General features: G+C 40.8%; 2 protein-coding genes across 4 annotated transcripts; both read left to right on the forward strand.

Annotated features, from left to right (window-relative positions):
- The first annotated feature begins 845 nt into the window (after window positions 1–845).
- LOC124111497 lies at window positions 846–11,785 on the forward strand. Of its 2 annotated transcripts, XM_048401205.1 has the most exons (6): window positions 846–1,022; window positions 2,393–2,503; window positions 3,241–3,331; window positions 3,926–4,090; window positions 10,576–10,676; window positions 11,294–11,785. In XM_048401205.1, exons 1-6 carry the CDS (start codon window positions 879–881, stop codon window positions 11,339–11,341), a joined length of 660 nt encoding a protein of 219 aa, XP_048257162.1. In that variant the 5' UTR covers window positions 846–878; the 3' UTR covers window positions 11,342–11,785. The 2 variants fall into 2 exon arrangements, with proteins under 2 accessions (XP_048257162.1, XP_046327175.2); XM_046471219.2 differs by lacking the exon at window positions 3,926–4,090.
- A 121-nt stretch (window positions 11,786–11,906) lies between these two features.
- LOC124111494 lies at window positions 11,907–17,013 on the forward strand. 2 transcript variants are annotated; one of them, XM_046471213.2, is made up of 2 exons: window positions 11,907–12,317; window positions 13,906–17,013. In XM_046471213.2, the coding sequence occupies exon 2, from the start codon at window positions 14,246–14,248 to the stop codon at window positions 15,890–15,892; it is 1,647 nt and encodes a 548-aa protein (XP_046327169.2). In that variant the 5' UTR covers window positions 11,907–12,317; window positions 13,906–14,245; the 3' UTR covers window positions 15,893–17,013. The 2 variants fall into 2 exon arrangements, with proteins under 2 accessions (XP_046327169.2, XP_046327171.2); XM_046471215.2 differs by having other exon boundaries at window positions 11,907–12,195.
- The last annotated feature ends 1,851 nt before the right edge of the window (window positions 17,014–18,864 follow it).

The following is an 18,864-nucleotide window of genomic DNA, read 5'->3' on the forward strand; positions in this document are numbered from 1 at the left end:
GATGGCAAAGAAGACACAATTTATGGATAACAACTTCTTTATTTTACTGAAATGGGACGTTTCGGTATAGGTCCTTATACCGTTGTCAAGCAATCTACACCGAAACATCGCAATTACAGTAAAATAAAGAAGTTGTTATCCATAAATTGTTTCTACTTTTTCATTTGTTTCATGTCCAGCATATATGCTTCTACTGTTTTCATCTGACATTCATATACAGTCCCCATCATCAACTACTTCATCAATATCTATCGTGCATGCATATATATACGACGTTCCCTTGTATATAAGGAGTGAGTGAGTGAGTTTGGTTTTACGCCGCTTTTAGCAATATTCCAGCAATATCACGGCGGGGGACACCAGAAATGGGCTTCACACATTGTACCCATGTCGGGAATCGAACCCGGGTCTTCGGCGTGACGAGCAAACACTTTAACCACTAGGCTACCCGACCGCCCATGTATATAAGGAAGATAATATATGGATGTCAACTTCTTTACTATGAGGAACACAACGTTTCGGAGTACATGCTTACTCCTTCATTCACCTGATGAAGGAGTAAGCATGTACTCCGAAACGTTGTGTTCCTCATAATAAAGAAGTTGACATCCATATATTATCTTCCTTATGTGAATCACTTCTAAATGCCTTTCGAAGACCTTCACTTGTATACATCTTCATATGGTACTATATTTTCTTACTGATTTTCTACTATTGTTGTGTATTTTATTCAAACCTTTATGACCGACTGTTTTCTATTTTCTAGTGCATACAAAACTCCACACACAGGCTGTTCCTTATCTCCAATGCCAGACCTACAAAACATGTGTCAGATAAGACACCTGTCTCTAAACTGTGTTCAAGGTCTGTGCGGTGTCATGCTGCTGGTTCTATATTATTTGGTGGTGGTGCATGTTTTACCTTCGGACTCTCAGTTTGATGGATGTCTACGGAAACAGTTCAACTGCATTGCCGCCAAGTTTAGGGGGGAGTACACACCGCTTGGATTTCACCTGACAGACGTGAGTGTAACTTGATGTTAAAGTAAGTGGACCCTGGACTGGAATCAATCTGTTATCAAAATAAATTAATCCAAAATAACTAAAATCTGTCATCAGCCGAGTGTTAAATAAAGTCTAGATTGGAATCAGTCATTTTAACATCCAAGGTGTTTCTAATTGGCAGTGTGTTCCAAATACATGGAAACAACATTGCAATATTATGTTAACTGTCATTCGTTTTATTATATTTATGATATTTAATGCAAGTATAGGATTAATAAATGCAATTATAGGAACAGCTACATCCCTTTATATCTCGAGGAGGTTCGTTAACCTTACCTATGGAGCTCTTTCCAGTTGCTTCTTTTTCCCCAAACCAGGCCTATATTATATTCTTATTTCCAGCATCTACACTTACTAGCTATCATGTATTACGCATGTATTATTTGCTGAAAGGGGTCACGTGTTAAATTAGTTCTTTCTGCGCTTGGGTATCGCTTGTATATATGTTGTTTTATTGGGTATGTCATCATTTGTAGAATGCACAAAAAGGAGGATACAGAATGCGAGTAAACCCATTCTGTCCCAGTCTGGCTGCCCTACATGGAAAGTTTGTAGCTGTTCCAACTAACAGGGCCTCAAATAGCATACTCAGTAACCATAATATGTAACCATCACTACATTAATTGTTTGATGAAAGAACTTGATATGAGTGACATTGATGCCGCATGTAAGGCCAGTATATTCACTCAGGAAGAGATTTGCTAGGGCGATGCATCAGTACTATCAACCATTGACTTGACTCTAAAACCTGAAGACATGTCCATTCCTCTTTTGTACTGGATCCCAAAGTTCCAAAGATCCAAAGAGAGAGATATTGCTGGGTCTAGCAAGTGTACCATCAAATCCCTGTATTAAAGATTAGCCATCATCTTAAATACAATCATGGAAGGACTTTCTGTATATTCACAGAAAGTATTTGGGACAAATGGAATTAATACCATGTGGATTCCCCAAAACGCAAATGATTTGTTTCAATTTTCACAAACTCAGAAACCTTACACAAGGAATAACTTAAGGAATTATAACATTTGATTTTTCAACTTTGTACTATATGATAGAGTTCTGGAAAAAACGTCATTTCTTGATCCATGGAGCATTTGTTACCAAACGTGGTGACCATGTCGATGTGGTTATATCTCTATCTTCAGAGGTTCAGAACAATTATCAAAAACGAAAACACATGTCATCTGAAGTTTACTGAGAAAACAATAGATGAAATGTTCTTGGATTGGCCAAAACGTATGTCTTTGACGTTGATTCACTGATGAAATAACTTCTCGCTGCGTGAGGCATGGAACGTTATCTTACGTTATGTTGGTGTATCGTAGAGCACGGAGAAGGTGTTCTATGATGAAGATAGAAGAATGATAGCGAGAGAGGAGTATGCACATACGGACGGACAACCATTCCTGACATTCCGCCTCTATGACTATCCAAACGTAAGTAAACACTGGAGTACAATTATTCAAGATTATCAATTTCTAAAATGTTCAATACACATTGAGTAATATAATTAAACTAAAGTAATCAATATATTACCCAAAATATGGACCCGTGAAGATCCGGGGTAGAACAGGTCTTCAGCAACCCATGCTTGCCTTAAAAAGGCGACTATGCTTGTTGTAAAAGGCGACTAACAGGATCGGGTGGTCAGGCTTGCTGACTTGGTTGATGTATGTCATCGTATCCCAATTGCAGAATCGATGCTCATGATGTCAATCACTGGATTGTCTGTTCTAGACTCGATTATTTACAGACCGCCGTCATATGGCTGGAATATTGCTGACTTCGGCGTTAAACATCAAACAAACAAAACCCAGAATATGCTTTTTCTTAGGTATCGGAACGAGTTGAGCAAAAATTGGATTCAGAAAGTCTACCATGAATAAAATAGAACATCAATGCAAGAGAATACCCAGTCTTGATTATCCGCCGAAACCATTTGGCATGAAGAGCAAAATAGCGGTGAAACTTATATGAACAGCCATGTTTTGATGAGTCGGTGAAGTGGGTTTAACTGAACACTTTATCTCTGCACAGTGACTTTCGGTGCATTAACATGTTTTACCACCAGTATATTCAGGTATTCAATTTAAGTCTTCTTGAACTTCCGTGTTTTCATACCTCCCTGAGTTGATTGAAATACCTTTAATGGATTACAATCTCCCTTCACCAGGAGACGTTGTATGATGTGGTCACAGTCGATGGCAAAGAGACGTGTGTGAAGCTGGCCTTGGATGAGCCTTTCAGGAAGGTGTGCATGCCAAGTAAGTCATTACTTTTGCAAGGGTCCCATGTGCTCCAGACAGCCCTGGCGACAAAATCATCTATTCGCATGCTGCTGCCTTTTGAGCAGACCATTTTGTCGATGGATATTGGTGGCCATTTGCTAATATGTATTCCAACTGAATTTAAAGGTGAGGTGAAATGGGGTTTGACGTCGCGTCCAAGATTATTGCACTTATATAGCAACGTGCATGTATGTGTGATTGTGTGTGTTGCTGCTTGTACTAGTCCGGACTGATGCCGATTTGTAGTGCAAGCACGCTGATCGACCTTATTTTAGCCACTTAATGCCGAGCGTCAGAAAGGGTAACAACAAGTACCATATTTTAACGTCTTTTGGAATGACGCGGCCGGGGGTCGAACCCTGGACCTTCCGCTCTCCGGGCGAACGCTCTACCACTATACCACGGAGGCGGTCAACTGCATTTAAAGTTTTGTAGGGTATTATATTTTGTTTGCCCTAAATAACAAATATATCGTTCCGGGCTACTAAATGCAATGTCCACCCAAGGGCTTGGACAAATCCTATGTGAAGACGAGTTCTTTGTATGGTGTGTAGTCCTTCTTCTGTTCAGAAAATACACAGTTAATCTGGGGGAAGTCTCCTCTAGGATCTCTCCCCAACATGGTGCCCACCAACAGATATAAATGGGAGGTTGGTAACCTGACCATTGAACTGACCTACACCTACATGATGCAACCAGTCCTACTGGATACGTATGGCACCGACCAGGATGGAGGTAAACCTCAGTTCTTGTTTATCAAATATAATGTTACTATCTCTGATGGTTATTGGTACAGATGGGAGGTGGCTAAGAGGTTATCTCACATTGGTTCGAATCTCACATTGGTGCAATTCAATTCAGTTCAATTCTTTTTTGTATGAAAGGCCACAGGCCTATATACAACGGCGTTGCATAACATATTTATAAGCTACAAAATCAAGGTAACAATTCACTTCGTTACAAAAACGCATGATGAATGTACAAAGCCAGTTGATGTTGTGTTAGGCAGTAATGAAGTCAATCCTATAGTATTACAATGAGATAAAGACCACTACGGTAAGTACTTGTTTCTTAGATTTTCGTATATAGGGCAAATACACATATGATGGTATTCATCTTCGACAACAACGTAACAGAATGGGCATAACCTTAGGGATTTCTCAACAGATGGAAATTTCCCTGTGTTAATTTTTAGATCATTCAGGCCAAGTCTAAACGAATAATGATGTTACGAAAATTCCTGTACCGTAAGTTTGATCAATGAGATTCTAGGTCAAGTAATGACTTGAACTGGCGATAAGTATCATATCTTGAAGATTCGTAAATATCTTAATGCCATTACTGCTAAAACATGTCAATGGCACGCATGCGAAAGTACTGAATGAAAACATTCGCATTACCAATTGTCTGGGACAGCCAAATGAAACCAAATGAAAACAATTGTTAAGCCTATCAAGGGTGTGCCTTCTCGACAGCCCTTGCAGTTTCCATTTTCCTTTAGTACGCCATTCTTCTTGTAGGACAAAATGGGATTGGATTCTCAAACAGTGTGACCTGGCTGATTGTCCCTGGATAGTGTGGATAGTTTCTCATCGGTTTTTAATTTACAATTCAGCATCCTGTCGATAACACCTCACATGAAACAAATTGCACGGATTTTTAAAGGATTCGTGGATGGAAGCATGCTTCATTTAATTGTATCAAAATCTACTTTTCCTGTGTTATGAGGGCAGTCGTCCAAGGGATCACAATTTGATGTTCAGAAATTATCAGGTGTGCCAGGTATCTTGTGTTTCTAAGGGTATATATTGCTATTTTGCTGTTGTCCGAATGACGTGTCCTTCATGGGTATTCTCGGGAAGAAGACCCCAGACTCGCATGTGAGAACAGACACTGAGGATTGGGGGGTTACAAGTTGTCTCCTGGCTGATCGGGAGTCACAAATTCCATACCTACATCACCATCAGTATCACCCTACCCTGCCAAGGCCCTGTCACTCATCAGATCTCCGGTCCCATCAAGAACAAGGCCAACATAGAGATCACCTTTTCCAGCGGCATGTCAGTCAAGACACATCTACAATCCAATGGCAGAAGCACCAGCTGTGTAAGTCCCAACCCACGAGGATGTATACGCCAGATCCCCTGCAACTGTGGCCACCAGAACATTGGAGAAACCCTCAGAGTCCTCAACACCAGACTCAAAGAACATCAGACCTCTGTCAACAAACTAGACCTGAAATCCACAACCTCAAGAACCAAGACCATAACATCATGTGGGAAGCCACCAAAGTCCTACCAACAACAACAACTGGCGACAAAGGATACTACAAGAAGCCATTGACAGCAGGAGACCCCAGCCATGAAACCATTACCAAGGAACATATCTGCCGAGTGCTTGGGACTTATTGCTTTGATCTTTGTCAGTGCCAATTATCTGCCATTGCTATTTCGATTCCTTTACCAATCAGTGCTAATTACCCCCGGCCTCCCGTTTTACTATCAGTGCTAATTACCCCCGGCCTCCCGTTGTACTATCAGTGCTAATTACCCCCTGCATCTCGTTTGCCCATTGTCCTTTTGCCATTTACCTATCAGTGATGATTGGGTGTCGGCCCGGGAAGTCGAAAATCTATTTACCAGTAGTACCGGAAAGGCGAATGGAGGGGTAAGGGACTGGGGACCGGGAAGGCGAATGAAAAGATCAGTGATGTGTACCCTCGTTATGTATACAACGGACACTTATACATTGAGGACACTGGGGTGTTGTGAGACAGAAAAGTGAAGAAAGAGATAAAACAAATTGAACTCAGAGAATGTGATTACTAACTTCCATTGAACTCGTGAGACGGAAAAATAAAGAAAGAGATAATCTACTAAAATTGTTAAAATTGAACTCAGAGAATGTGATTACTAACTTCCATTGAACTCAGATTAAGTAATCTAGTAAAGAAACGATGAAGCTATAACAACACGCGGGAATCAGTTAATCCCTACTACTATATCTTGTATTGAGAAGATGCGACTTTAACGCAAAAGTTCTTTGAATTGTGAGTTGGATGTCTATTTGTTCTGAAATCTATTCGAGGGCCTATCCCCTAAAGTAAACACATCAAAATTCGCGGATGATGAAGCCATCTGGATCCGCACTAAAAGCATGAACATGGTCCAAATTTTACTCCAAAAATCTCTTAATAAAATACAACAATGGGCTGACAAATGGGGCTTCTCCCTTAACTCAGAAAAAAACAAACAGGAATAGTATTCAAACATAAAAACATGAAACCCGCCTCCCCAATCCTCCAGCTAAACAATCAAACAATCAAATTTCAAAAACAAACCAAATTCTTAGGACTTATTTTCGATGAACATCTCACCTGGGATGCTCACATCCAAAACCTAACAACTAAATGCAGTAAAGACCTAAACACCCTAAGATGCCTAACTGGCTCTAACTGGGGAGCATCCAAAGATACCCTCCTCTCTCTCTACATATCACTAATTAGATCAAACTAGACTACGGCTGCGCCATATACAACACCCTAAACAACTCTCTATCTAAAAAACTTGACTCAATACAATATCAGGCTCTCAAACTAATTACACGCACCCAACATGGCACCTCCTACACCTCACTTCAGGCCTTAACAGGAGAAATGCCACTAAGTCTACGCAGGGAACAGCTAAGCTTAAATTTCTGGGCCGCGTCCCAATCAAACCCTCTCATCCAAAACTTAATAAACCAAAACATCAGCCCCAAAAACCAAGCTCTAGCTCGTAAACACCCCTTACTTACCCCAATATCCCAAAGAATAACAAACTACCTAAATGAACACCAAATTAAAAATCTTAAACAAAACTGCAAACAATCAAATATCTTCACCCCTAAACTTAAAATACCCAAAATAGACACAACACTAGCTAGCCAAATAAATAAACAAACCGACCCAAACATAGCTAAAACTACCACACTAGCATACATACACGAAAATTGGCCAAATTGGTGTCACATTTACACGGACGGATCCTCAGATCCGACCTCCAAACACACAGGTTTCGGAGTCCATACCACACAACCAACTAAAACCACACAATCCTTCCGACTCCCAAACAACCAATCAATATTCACGGCAAAACTAATGGGCATGGCCCTCCATAATCAAGAATCCAAAAAACACAAAAAAATCCTAATACTTACCGACTCCCTCAGTGGACTGCAAGCCCTCCAAAACAAAAATACCAAAAACCGACCTAAATTAATAAATCAAATACTTAAAAACTCCAACGACCTAACTAAGGCAGGCAAACAAATAACCTTCTTGTGGATACCCGCCCACGTAGGAATATATGGTAATGAAAACGCCGATAAAGCAGCTAAACTATCCCTCAAAATCCCAGAAATAAGCTTAAACTTACCCATCTCAAAATCAGAAATTAAAAGTGTAAACAAGCAAAAAATCACAAATAATGGCATAACCTATATCTAAACTCAAATAGCCAAATCAAAAAAGTGCTCAGCAAACCACTAACCAAACCAAAAATGATCTATCCATCCAAAAAGAATCGACAGAGTAATCACTAAACTCCAAACAGGACACACCAACCTAAATAACCACCTAAATTTTTTTTAAAAACACACTACAGGTAACTGCCCACACAGCAAACAACCAGAAACCCCAGAACTCGCACTCATCCACTGCACACACTACCTAACACATCGAACCGCATTACAAACCACTCTCAATCTAAACTAGGCTTTAACTCTAGAAGCAATACTAAACCCACAAAATAAACTAGAAAATTTCAAGGCCTTAGGCGTATTCTTAATAAAAACGGAACTAATAAAACGCATCTAAAAACACAAAAACCTACCAAATCAAAATCACATAAACAAACAAACATCCACCATCCCCAGCTCCCTTTAGTTCTCCTCCCCAATCCCATCGGCATCTATTCCAAATCTCAAAATTCCCAAATTCTATATAAGCAACCCCTAAAACCCCCCTCTTGGGTTGCACAGACCACTTTCGCCCCTTTCGGAAACACATTAAATGGCCTGACCGGGCCTGTGTGCGAAATACGCATCAGTCGGAAAGCGCACGTTAAATCTCCAAAGTAAGTAAGTAAGATCATTAACGTTCAAAACGATGGCTAATGCACAGGTACGTTTGATTTTCATCGACTCTGTTCGTGGCGGCAAGCATCTTTACTACAGTGGTCATAAGTATCGTATTAACAAGAAGACTGATGAGAAGACTTATTGGAAGTGTGTCACCAGCCAGTGCAAGGCCAAACTCATCACCTCCGATGATGTCCTTCAGTCACAAGGACAGGCACACAACCATGTAGAACAGCCCTTCATCATGCACGTTGATGCCTTCAAATCGAAACTAGTTCATCGTACCAAGACCGAGGTGACTCCTATACCCAGGATCTACGATAATGAGATCGCCAACCTGAGGAAGAACCATGACGTTGTACCTGATGGTGTGCTGGCTGAGATCCCGACCTTTGCAGCGATGAAGACTATCCTTTACCGCCAGCGACACAAGACTGTTCCACGCCTGCCTCAAAGTAGACTACACGTCAACTTAGAAGGAGAGTGGACCCGTACTCAAGGAGGAGAGAGATTTCTTCATACGGTACCTATGTCAGAAGGAGAAGACCCTATCCTTATCTTCACTACTGACAAGAACCTAGAACTGTTGTGAGAAGCAGACATTGTGTATGCAGATGGCACTTTCTCGTCTTCTCCGAAGCTGTTCGACCAAGTGTACACCATTCATGCTGAGTTTCAAGAGCATATGTTCCCTCTCTTTATTCTGTCTTCTGCCAAACAAGGCAGAGTGTACTTACGTGGGAGCTTTTGAATACATCCAAGAGGCTGCACACAACTGTTTTGACTGGACTCCCCGGGTGTTTCAGCTAGACTTTGAGCGCGCTGGCCACAACGCCGTTCAATCTGTGTTCGCAACTACACATACTAGAGGCTGCTTCTTTCACTTTACCCAGTGTATGTGGCGACGCGTACAGAAGGAAGGACTGGCAACAGATTACACTAGCCTTGAAGAAATGAAGAAGGTTGTAAGACGAGCTTCTGCCCTTCCCTTGGTGCCACTAGACATGGTTGAAGACGTGTGGGCTGATGCGATTGCAGACAGTACTCAAGGCGTCAAGGTGACGCGCTTCATGGACTATGTTACCACTACATGGGTAGAAGGATCTTGGAGCAAGGACCTGTGGAATCACTTCGGAAACCAGGGACGCAGAACAAACAACAACCTTGAAGGATGGCATCATCACCTGAACAAGAGCGCCCAGAAGACTCACCCTAACATCTTCGAGGTAGTGAATCTTCTGAAACCTGAACAATCTCTAACAGAAGTGAGGGTTGAGCAGCTAGGCGCTCACCCAAGAGCACCTGCTCGGAAGAGAAAATACCGAGTGATTTACTCTAGACTCCGTGCCTTGAAAGAAGATCTGTTGAACCAATTGACGACAACAATGGACTACACTGACGATGTGGCAGATCTACTGCACTGGGAATGAACTGAATTATTACATAAATGATAAAATGTATATCTATATACATCTTCAAATACATGCATGATATATGATGTGTTATACTATACTTGTTATATATTGACTTTGTTGTCCAGATTAAATAGTGTCCTCATTTCATTGGTGTTTTCTTTGTAATTAACAAGTACCGGGAAGGCGATCATCTGCCATAATAAGAATTTTTGTGATGACCGGGAAGGCGAACGTAATTTCTAACTCTGAGGGATTGATTTTCGCCGTCCCGGCCCATAACCGATAATTTCGTCCTGGCCTCCAGTTGTCCATAGCTATCACTGCTAATTACTGCACAGTGTTCTTTTCCATTATCTATTGCTAATCGCCTATCAGCGCCAATCATCTGTTGGCCTCCCTTGTTAAATGTTCCACCCTTTGTTATCTTATTACTTTTGTTGTTCTTACATGTACATATATATGCTCTCTGCCGTCATTCATTCATCTGATGAAGGAGTAAGCATATACTACAAAACATTGTGTTCCTTATAATATAGAAATTGACATCCATAAATTCTCTTCCATATCACCTTACTTTTGTCTGGCTGAAACTTGATTATTTACAGGCCACTCTGACATGGCTGGATGTTTGCTGACTTCGGGGTTTAACATCATTCACTTATTCCCTCACTCACTCTGTTTTTTCAGCGTCTGTGTTTGAGACAGTATGGATCCAGAACATCACAGACACGCCTGTCAGTTCTGCATTCTTCACCCCTCCTCCAAGTTGCATGGACGCCGTGTTGCAGGTGAAACACAAGGAGATTTGATAACTATTTCCCTTTCATTTCTGACAACAGCTTCAGGAAAACATCTGTCTCATAAGTTTTGCCCCGTAATCATAACTTTGCAGATTAGGAACTCAACAGTTAATATAATGAAGAATATCAAAAGGGTGTTGCCTCTTCCCTTCTGACAGCTGAAAACGACCCAGAAACTACCCACACTTAATTCCAATTCAGGGGGCCCGCGTGGCCCAGTTGTCTAGGGCGCCGCGATTCTCCCTTGGGCACGCCAGAAACCTATGATTGTGGGTTCGAATCCCGGTTCACCCCGATTATGTTTCTAGGTTTGTCAGCAACATACCCGTGATCGTGGGTTTCACCAAAGTGGTAAACGGCTGAGACCTGCATCACTTCGGGCTTTCCTCCCTCAGACATGCCGTGATATAACTGGAATATTGTTAAAAGCGGCGTTAAACCCAACTTACTCACTCACTAATCTTTAACTGATTATTGCAACAATGTAACTGGGTCCAAAAGATTAAATGGCTGTTCCACAGTTGCAATGGAATGTGATTAAAGTGTTAAAAACATACGATGTATGTGAGAGGAGAAAGTCAAAGTTTGATGTTGATTGGTTTCAGAATACCCTCGAGCCCTACAGGCGGAACTGGGGATACCTGGCGTTTTGAGTGGAGAGTACATGGACAACATTGTTTCAATGACGACATAGTACATACGTTCTGTGATAGATATTCTATCATATCACCATTTTTTAATATTAAAAAAATTAAAATGAGATGAAGCATATTCATTCGCACGGATGTTAATATCAAAATTGCTGGTATGGATTTATCGAATGGTAAAATTAACACGTCAGTGAGAAAGCTGGACACTCTCATTTAATGCCTAAGTCAACACTATTCTATGTATTCATTAATAATTGCGATAAAACCCATATTTCTTTCATAATTATTCATAAAAAAATCTCTACTAAAAGTACAGTCGTATTTGATAGTAATTCATAAACAAATGCTAATGATATAGTAGGAATCGTGCAATGGACTTGCTTGTAGAAGAGATTTCTCAGGAGAGATTTTTTGAAATCTGTTTCGGCGAATAAATGGCAATGGTTATTCTCTTGCGTTGAATTTGCATATATTATGACAAAAAGAAATGTTTTTTTTCTCGCCGTTATCTTCGGTATCAGGGCCTACAGATCTTTCCGGGGCCTTAGGTTATATTATGGGTTACCGTCATCTAAAATTGTTTATTTTCCTATTGATTGGTAAACTGTTCCATTTAGTGTTATATGTGTTTTTAATAAACATGCTTGTTATAAATCTATATTTCATGTGGGAAAAAGTAACTGTTTATCAATAAGAAGATTTTATACAATGTATCTTCAATCTTCAGATTCGAACTCGAAACTATATGTTTTCGATGGCAAACCAACATTTTATGTGTAGTGACGAGTTACCTCCCTTATAGATACATCCAGGCAAGTGGGAGGTTCCACGATGTGTCTGAAGCCGAATGTTATCTTGTATGTATATATACAGTGATGTAGCATGCTTTCATTGAAAAGTGTACCCTGGAGTGATGCTATAGTACAAAGTCTAGGTGAAACTGCTTCTGAACAAGTAGCCGTGTTCCTAATACAAACCTGTAAGTGTGCATATTTCCTGAATTGGGGCCCTATAAGGGTTAAATGTTGTTTTCGTAATTCCACGTGTTTAGCGTTGAAACTGAAACCCCGACAGTCGGGAATTGCGCCTTTCGAAAGATTATTGTCGGGGATGTCTACAGTGAAACCTCCTTAGTTCGAACCCCGTTAATAACGGCTTTTGCGTTGAAATATAAAATCACGTCGAACGGTAACATTTCAGCCATATTGTAACCCGCTTAATACGAGTTTTGTTGGGAAACTGCTTCGTTAAACCGGACATTGGTTGATCGATTTCATTTAGGACGGTGCCGTCCGTATTAAGGAGTTTCGTTGTACATGCCATTATGAGGATGCCATTACTAAGTTAATTATTCGCTAATCCGGACGATTTTTATTTGATAGTCTGGATTAACGGGGTGTCCTTGTATGTTTCCAGAAATATATAATAAATTAATCATTATCGTATTTAGATCGGCATTGCGTGTTTAGCCATCGTTCGCTCGTCATGCCGAATTTGAAGATCCAGGTTCTATTCCCGACATGAGTACAATATGTGAAGCCCATTTCTGGTGTCCCCCCGCCGTGATATTGCATGAATATTGCTAAAAGCAGCGCAAATCTATACTAACACACTCACTCACTCACTCATTAATATTACTGAGCAAGTGATTTAAAAAAGACCATTTATTTCTACATACTTGTCTGGAGACATACTTTGACACGATTAGGGAAGGTAGGTTACACCATTTTCTAGGTTACAGGCACCTGTATATTAAAATGGCTGGACTGCAATCTGAGTTTGTGACATGAATTTCTACAACACGAATCATCCGTAAAATATCAGTATAGAAATGTTCCAAAAAATCTCCCCTTGAATGATTGATTGAATGAATGATTCCAGCTATATGACGGCGTTCAGTAAATAGTCAAGTCTGGACCAGACAATCCAGTGATTGACACCATGAACATCGATCTTCGCAATTGGGATACAATGACAAGCATCAACCAATAATTTTTCAACATTGAAAGCAATTTTAGAATAGTTTTCCCGATATTGTTTAATAGAAGTAACAAGCCAAAGAACGGTTCAAAGATGGTATCGAGAATAAACAATCCTGCAACTAATTAGTGACAAAGCTGTAAGTTACCACACAACATGTAACTGATAGGAAAAATAGATTTTTTTCACATACATTTTACATTCATCATATTTTGCAAATTAATGACTGATTATTGAAGTTAAGCATGGTACACGCATATGTGAAATAAGCAGTTCAATTTAATTTAATATAAAAAAGGGCATTTTAACCAAGAAAAATAAATGATCAAAGTATTAACATACATACCTGGAACAAAAGAAGCACTACCGTTCTTTAGTTTAATATGTCCTCGAACATCAATGTATCTTTTTTTTGTGTTGAATGTTTTCAAATTATATTACATATTTGTGATGTTTAAATTGAAAAAAACAACAAGAATCTGAATAGTTTCTGTAAAGCACTAGTGCCTGAAGACCTTATGTGAGAAATAGGCATGATGAATATTTGACCATAAGCCATCACTGTAACAATCAAACTCACCTTTCAGCAGTTGGAAGCACCCTATGGAACTGAGATGAATAACTGGCGCTAGGGTCTAAACTACTGTTGGGAGCCTGAAAGAAAGCTGATGATACATCTCTGTGTAAATATAGCTTTCATTCTGCCAGAAGTCCTTGATAGTCTTTCCAGTGCTAGTCCTAAAGGATGCACCAAGCTGTGCTGGAACTAAACCCCTGCACCAATGACTCTTCAGGAACTGCCCACTGATCTGTTGGAAACTCCATCTGACACCAGTCTCCGCTATCCTGTTAATCAAGGAAGCTGATGGTACGCCTCTGTGTAAAAAACACCTTTTGAAGTTTTCATCACTTATTCAGGAATCCGTGATGGCACATCCATTTCTAGAACTTAAGGATCCACCAAGCTTTGCCAGAGCTAAACCTTCTCCACCATTAAATCTCCAGGAACTGCCCACGGAGCTGTTGGAGTCCATCTTCCTCTATCTGACGCCCGAGACTCTACTGTCCTGTTCCAGAGCAGCTTCACGATTCACCCAAGTCATCGATTCAGGAGGCTTCTTCGACTTGTATTGCAAGACCACACTCCAAGCACCATGGGTTACACCAGACATGGTCCTGCGAACAAAGGGGGTGTTCCACAAGGTTCTTCAAATGTGGTATTTACAGAACATCACTCTTTGTCACCCGAATGTGATTTTCAAGAACTGTAACACACTTCTTTCCATTGGTCTCCTCAAATATGCCATAAAAATGTGGCTCGTTTCTAATATGTCAATCTCGTATAAAATCTCAATTGAAGATGAAAACAAATCAGACGTTCGGATATTTGAGATATATGACAAGGACGCTAAGTCGTTATTTATTAAGTTAGCGGTGCTCTTTCCAAAGTTCATTGAAATGACATTGTTCAACGTCAGAACTGCATCATTTGGTGTAGGAAATCCCTACATTTTACCTTTCATAATGTTCAAAAATGATGTCCTTGAACGGAGTTATCTTGATAACTTTAGTTGTAAATATCACTTTGAAATTATATGTAGATATCCAACAGAAGATTGCGACTGGCACCGCCCTGCTGTAGTCATCCTTGTGGGGAAGGATTCCTGGATAGGCTGGTGTGGTAGTGTTGAAAAGTTCGGATTTCGATTTACGGGTACTTGGGGAAGATGCAAATTAGCACTGAATGCACCAATCACAGACACCCAAAAAGCTTTCAGGGACACTTTTACACGTTTCGTTGAAATCCCTGAGAATGTTGGCCTGAGTCATTACTTGTACGACTGCTTCAATGTCAAAGTCACACATACTCTGAAGGCATTGCTTGGATCTGCGGTGGTGGGTGTACCACTGTGGGAGAAACACAGCTCCCTGATGGAGGACCTTGCACGGAAGATTGAAAGGAAGCTTGAGAGATTAAAACTTCCTAAAGATAGAATGAAGTTACTACAACACTACCTGGATGACTGTTTGCGACAGAGGAGTATCTCTGGACAAAGCGTAGAAAGAAAACCATCAAAGACTTGCTACGTGGCTATATTACGTTACCTTCACAGGATCCTGAATAACGTGTTTTATCCCGAGTGTATGTGCTATTTAGGCAACGTTCAGTGTTGTAGATACTTGGCTCTGACGAGGATGGGAGACAAGCTGCTGTATAACATCAGAATGACACATGCAGATATAGCACGCGATGTTATTAAGAGTTACTGTGATAACTTTTCTGTCCACCACCTTCCGCCAAAGTTGTGGCCCACCCATCTTCTCCGTCATGCTATAACAGCCGCACCTGTATGTGCCAAGGTGGCGCAGCTTGACGTCATGTTGTGGACGAAGGGGCTTCACTGCATGCCCGTGACAGACAAGACAATACGCTTTATCACCGCGCAAGTGGAGACATGTGGTCTGATGACTCAAAGCCGTAGTCAGTTGTTGAGTCTTAAACAATGTCCTCCTCTGGGTGGCCTGATCAGATGCTGTCACCATCTCGACGATACCGTATATCGCCGTCTATAATAGGTTTTGGTACCTTGAATGGGGTGGATACTGGACATTAAATGGATGAATGAAAATGTACTACCTACAATAAATATATTTAGTGTAGGGATTGTGTTTAGGTGTCTGAGAAAATAAAATAATTGATCCTACCTTAGTTCTGTGGTCATGTCATGTACATGATTATATAGATGATTTTAAAAAATATTATTTCCAGTAGAAAACATCTTTACAGTGTACCCTTGAAGATCCGGGACTTGATGCATGTCATTGTATCCCAACTGCGTGGATCGATTGTTCGTGATGTTAATCACTGGATTGACTGCCTTAAACTCGATTATTTACAGACCGCCATGATAGAGCTGGAATGTTGCTGAGTGCGGCGTAAAAAAACAACAGACCCAAACTATATGCCGATTAAGATTAGTCAACGTTTGTCAGGGGCACGTGTCAAAAGCGTGAGTTCTGAACACTGAAACACGGTGACAAGGCGTGTCAGCTCAATTGGCGCATGTCGTAGATGTTGCTCAGGGACAATATACTACTCAAAAGAAGTAAAATAACAACCAGAATTGGAAGGATACTCAACACACACAACACAGCCATGACAGATTAACTTCAGTCATTTCAAAACATGTCGTGTTCTTTAACTTCTTTTGGGAATTATGTTTTCATCTTCCCGAGGCAAGGGCGTCAACTGACTAAGAGTCCGTGGAAACTGGACTTTTATTGTCAGTTAACCCCCTTGCCTCGGAAACGTGTAGTTTTAGCCATTGACTACTTACTGACCTGTTATTATTGACATTGGGTATTGATATTTTTCGTCGGGTATTCAATACTGTTTTACACAATTAGTAGACAATTGTTAAATTAATTCTGCTTAAAATGCTGTTTCGGGTGATTTCAAATTTGAATCTATTCGTGTGCAGCCCGAAGTGTGTAACGTGTTGCATGAACTCACAACAGTGATATTATGTCCAATTATAATAAGTGAGACGTTGAAATTGTTTATGCATTATTCACTGCAGCAGAGTCCGTGTATGTCTGACGCCTGCACTCGATCATTAGATGAACATATGTGAAGAAATACGTGTACATGTACGCAAGGTGAAAAGGATGGATTGTGGAATTACGCCGTGTTCTTATACCGGTGTTGAATTTTGCCATGCGTGTTTGTACGCAAGAAAATAAAAATTAATTAGGTGATTGGAATTTAGTTTGCGTATTTTATGCAGATACGCAGCCTTACTTAGCCTTGTGTTGCTGCTAGCCAGGTATTCAATTGTTACTTACCCGTGAAGATCCGGGGTAGAATAGGTCCTCAGTAACCCATGCTTGCCTAAAAGGCGACTATGCTTGTTGTAAGAGGCGACTAACGGGATCGGGTGGTCAGACTCGCTGACTTGCTTGATGCCGAATATTTATATTAAGAAGGTTGAACGGAGATAGGGGGCTCTGCCTTTCTTAAAAAAACAAATTTGTCACCCATGAAGATCCAGGGTAGAATAGGTTTTCAGCAACCCATGCTTGCCGTAAAAGGCGACTGTGCTTGTTGTACTCGTAAGAGGCGACTAATGGGATCGGGTGGTCAGGCTCACTGACTTGGTTGATGCATGTCATCGTGTCCCAATTGCGTAGATCGAAGCTCATGCTGTAATTCACTGGATTGTCTGGTCAAGATTGATTATGTACAGACCCCCGTCATATAGCTGGAATATTGCTGAGTGCGACTATAAACAAACAAACATATCACTTGTGACTATAATGTCGATTTTGTTTCAAGGTTTTTCAGCACCATGCCCGTGCTCGTGAGTTTCACCGAAGTGGTAAACGTCTAAGACCTGCATCGGGCTTTCCTCCCACATTAAGCTGACACGCCGCGATATAACTGGAATACTGTTAAAAACGGCGTTAAACACAATGTTTGCAATGTGCACGCTGCCCACGTTGTTAAATAGAGCTACACGTACTTCATGCAAAGGTTAGAATTTGTGACCTCAAAGATAGTTTGTCATCGTGCCCGACAACCATCTACAACTAGCAATCGAACCCGGGTCTTCGGCGGGACGAGCGAACGCTTTAACCACTAGGCTACCCCACCGCCCCCATGTATCGGTAGATCAGTCATTCAGTGACTTTACCTTAACGCTTATCAAGCGTTTTTGCAACACCTAGTGTCGCAACACTTTTCGCAACACCTGGTGTCATCACTGATTTTCAGTGATCCATTCATATAAATTCACCTTATGTTGCCTTTTACGCCCAATGGAATCTGTTTTGGTAGATACTTGAGATTATTATCTGACCTTTATAATATGTAAATATAACTCAAAACTGATCCTTGGTCCGCACATCCTCAAGTAAACAAAATGTATGTTTTAGGTGATTGACTTCCTTTTACTCCCACAAGAGGTGCTGGAGCACATTCTACAGCAGCTTCCTGTCATGTCTCTCATTTCCCCCTTGGTTATTCCCCAGCATTGATGTCTCATGTTTCTATGGTTGTTTGGACCGCCTCCGTGGTCTAGTGGTAGAGCATCCGCCCGGAGAGCGGAAGGTCCGCGTCATACCAAAAGATGTTAAAAGATGGTACTTGTTGTTACCCTGTCTGGCGCTCGGCATTAAGGGGCTAAAACAAGGACTGGTCGGCTTGGAGTCAGTATACTGTGTCTGAGTGGGGTATTCATGTTAAACTGCGGCATGGTATCTCAGTGAGCTAGCACTATAAATCGGCATCAGTCCGGACTAGTACAAGGAGCCACAGACACACACACACGTGCATGCACGTCGCTATATAAGTGCAATAATCTTGGACGCGACGTTAAACCCAATTTCACCTCACCTCTATGGTTGAGTTGTGATATTGACCGGGCCACACGATTCGCCAAGAGGTAAGCTAATGCGTTTAAAAAAAAATTGTATTCAGGAAACAATAGTTAGAATTAGTTACCTGAACAGACAACTAAATATTTATATTTCCCTTTGAAATAACA

This window comes from Haliotis rufescens, unplaced genomic scaffold (assembly GCF_023055435.1).
Source record: "Haliotis rufescens isolate VD_foot unplaced genomic scaffold, xgHalRufe1.0.p SCAF_21, whole genome shotgun sequence".
NCBI classification, from domain to species: Eukaryota; Metazoa; Mollusca; class Gastropoda; order Lepetellida; family Haliotidae; genus Haliotis; species Haliotis rufescens.

Coding starts and splice junctions, on each gene's coding strand:
- LOC124111497 (XM_048401205.1), top strand. CDS start 879: ATGCTGCTGGTTCTATATTATTTGGTGGTGGTGCATGTTTTACCTTCG. Junction 1,023..2,392: donor TTGGATTTCACCTGACAGAC/GTGAGTGTAACT, acceptor GGTGTATCGTAG/AGCACGGAGAAGGTGTTCTA. Junction 3,332..3,925: donor CAGGAAGGTGTGCATGCCAA/GTAAGTCATTAC, acceptor TCTTCTGTTCAG/AAAATACACAGTTAATCTGG.
- LOC124111494 (XM_046471213.2), top strand. CDS start 14,246: ATGGCACATCCATTTCTAGAACTTAAGGATCCACCAAGCTTTGCCAGA.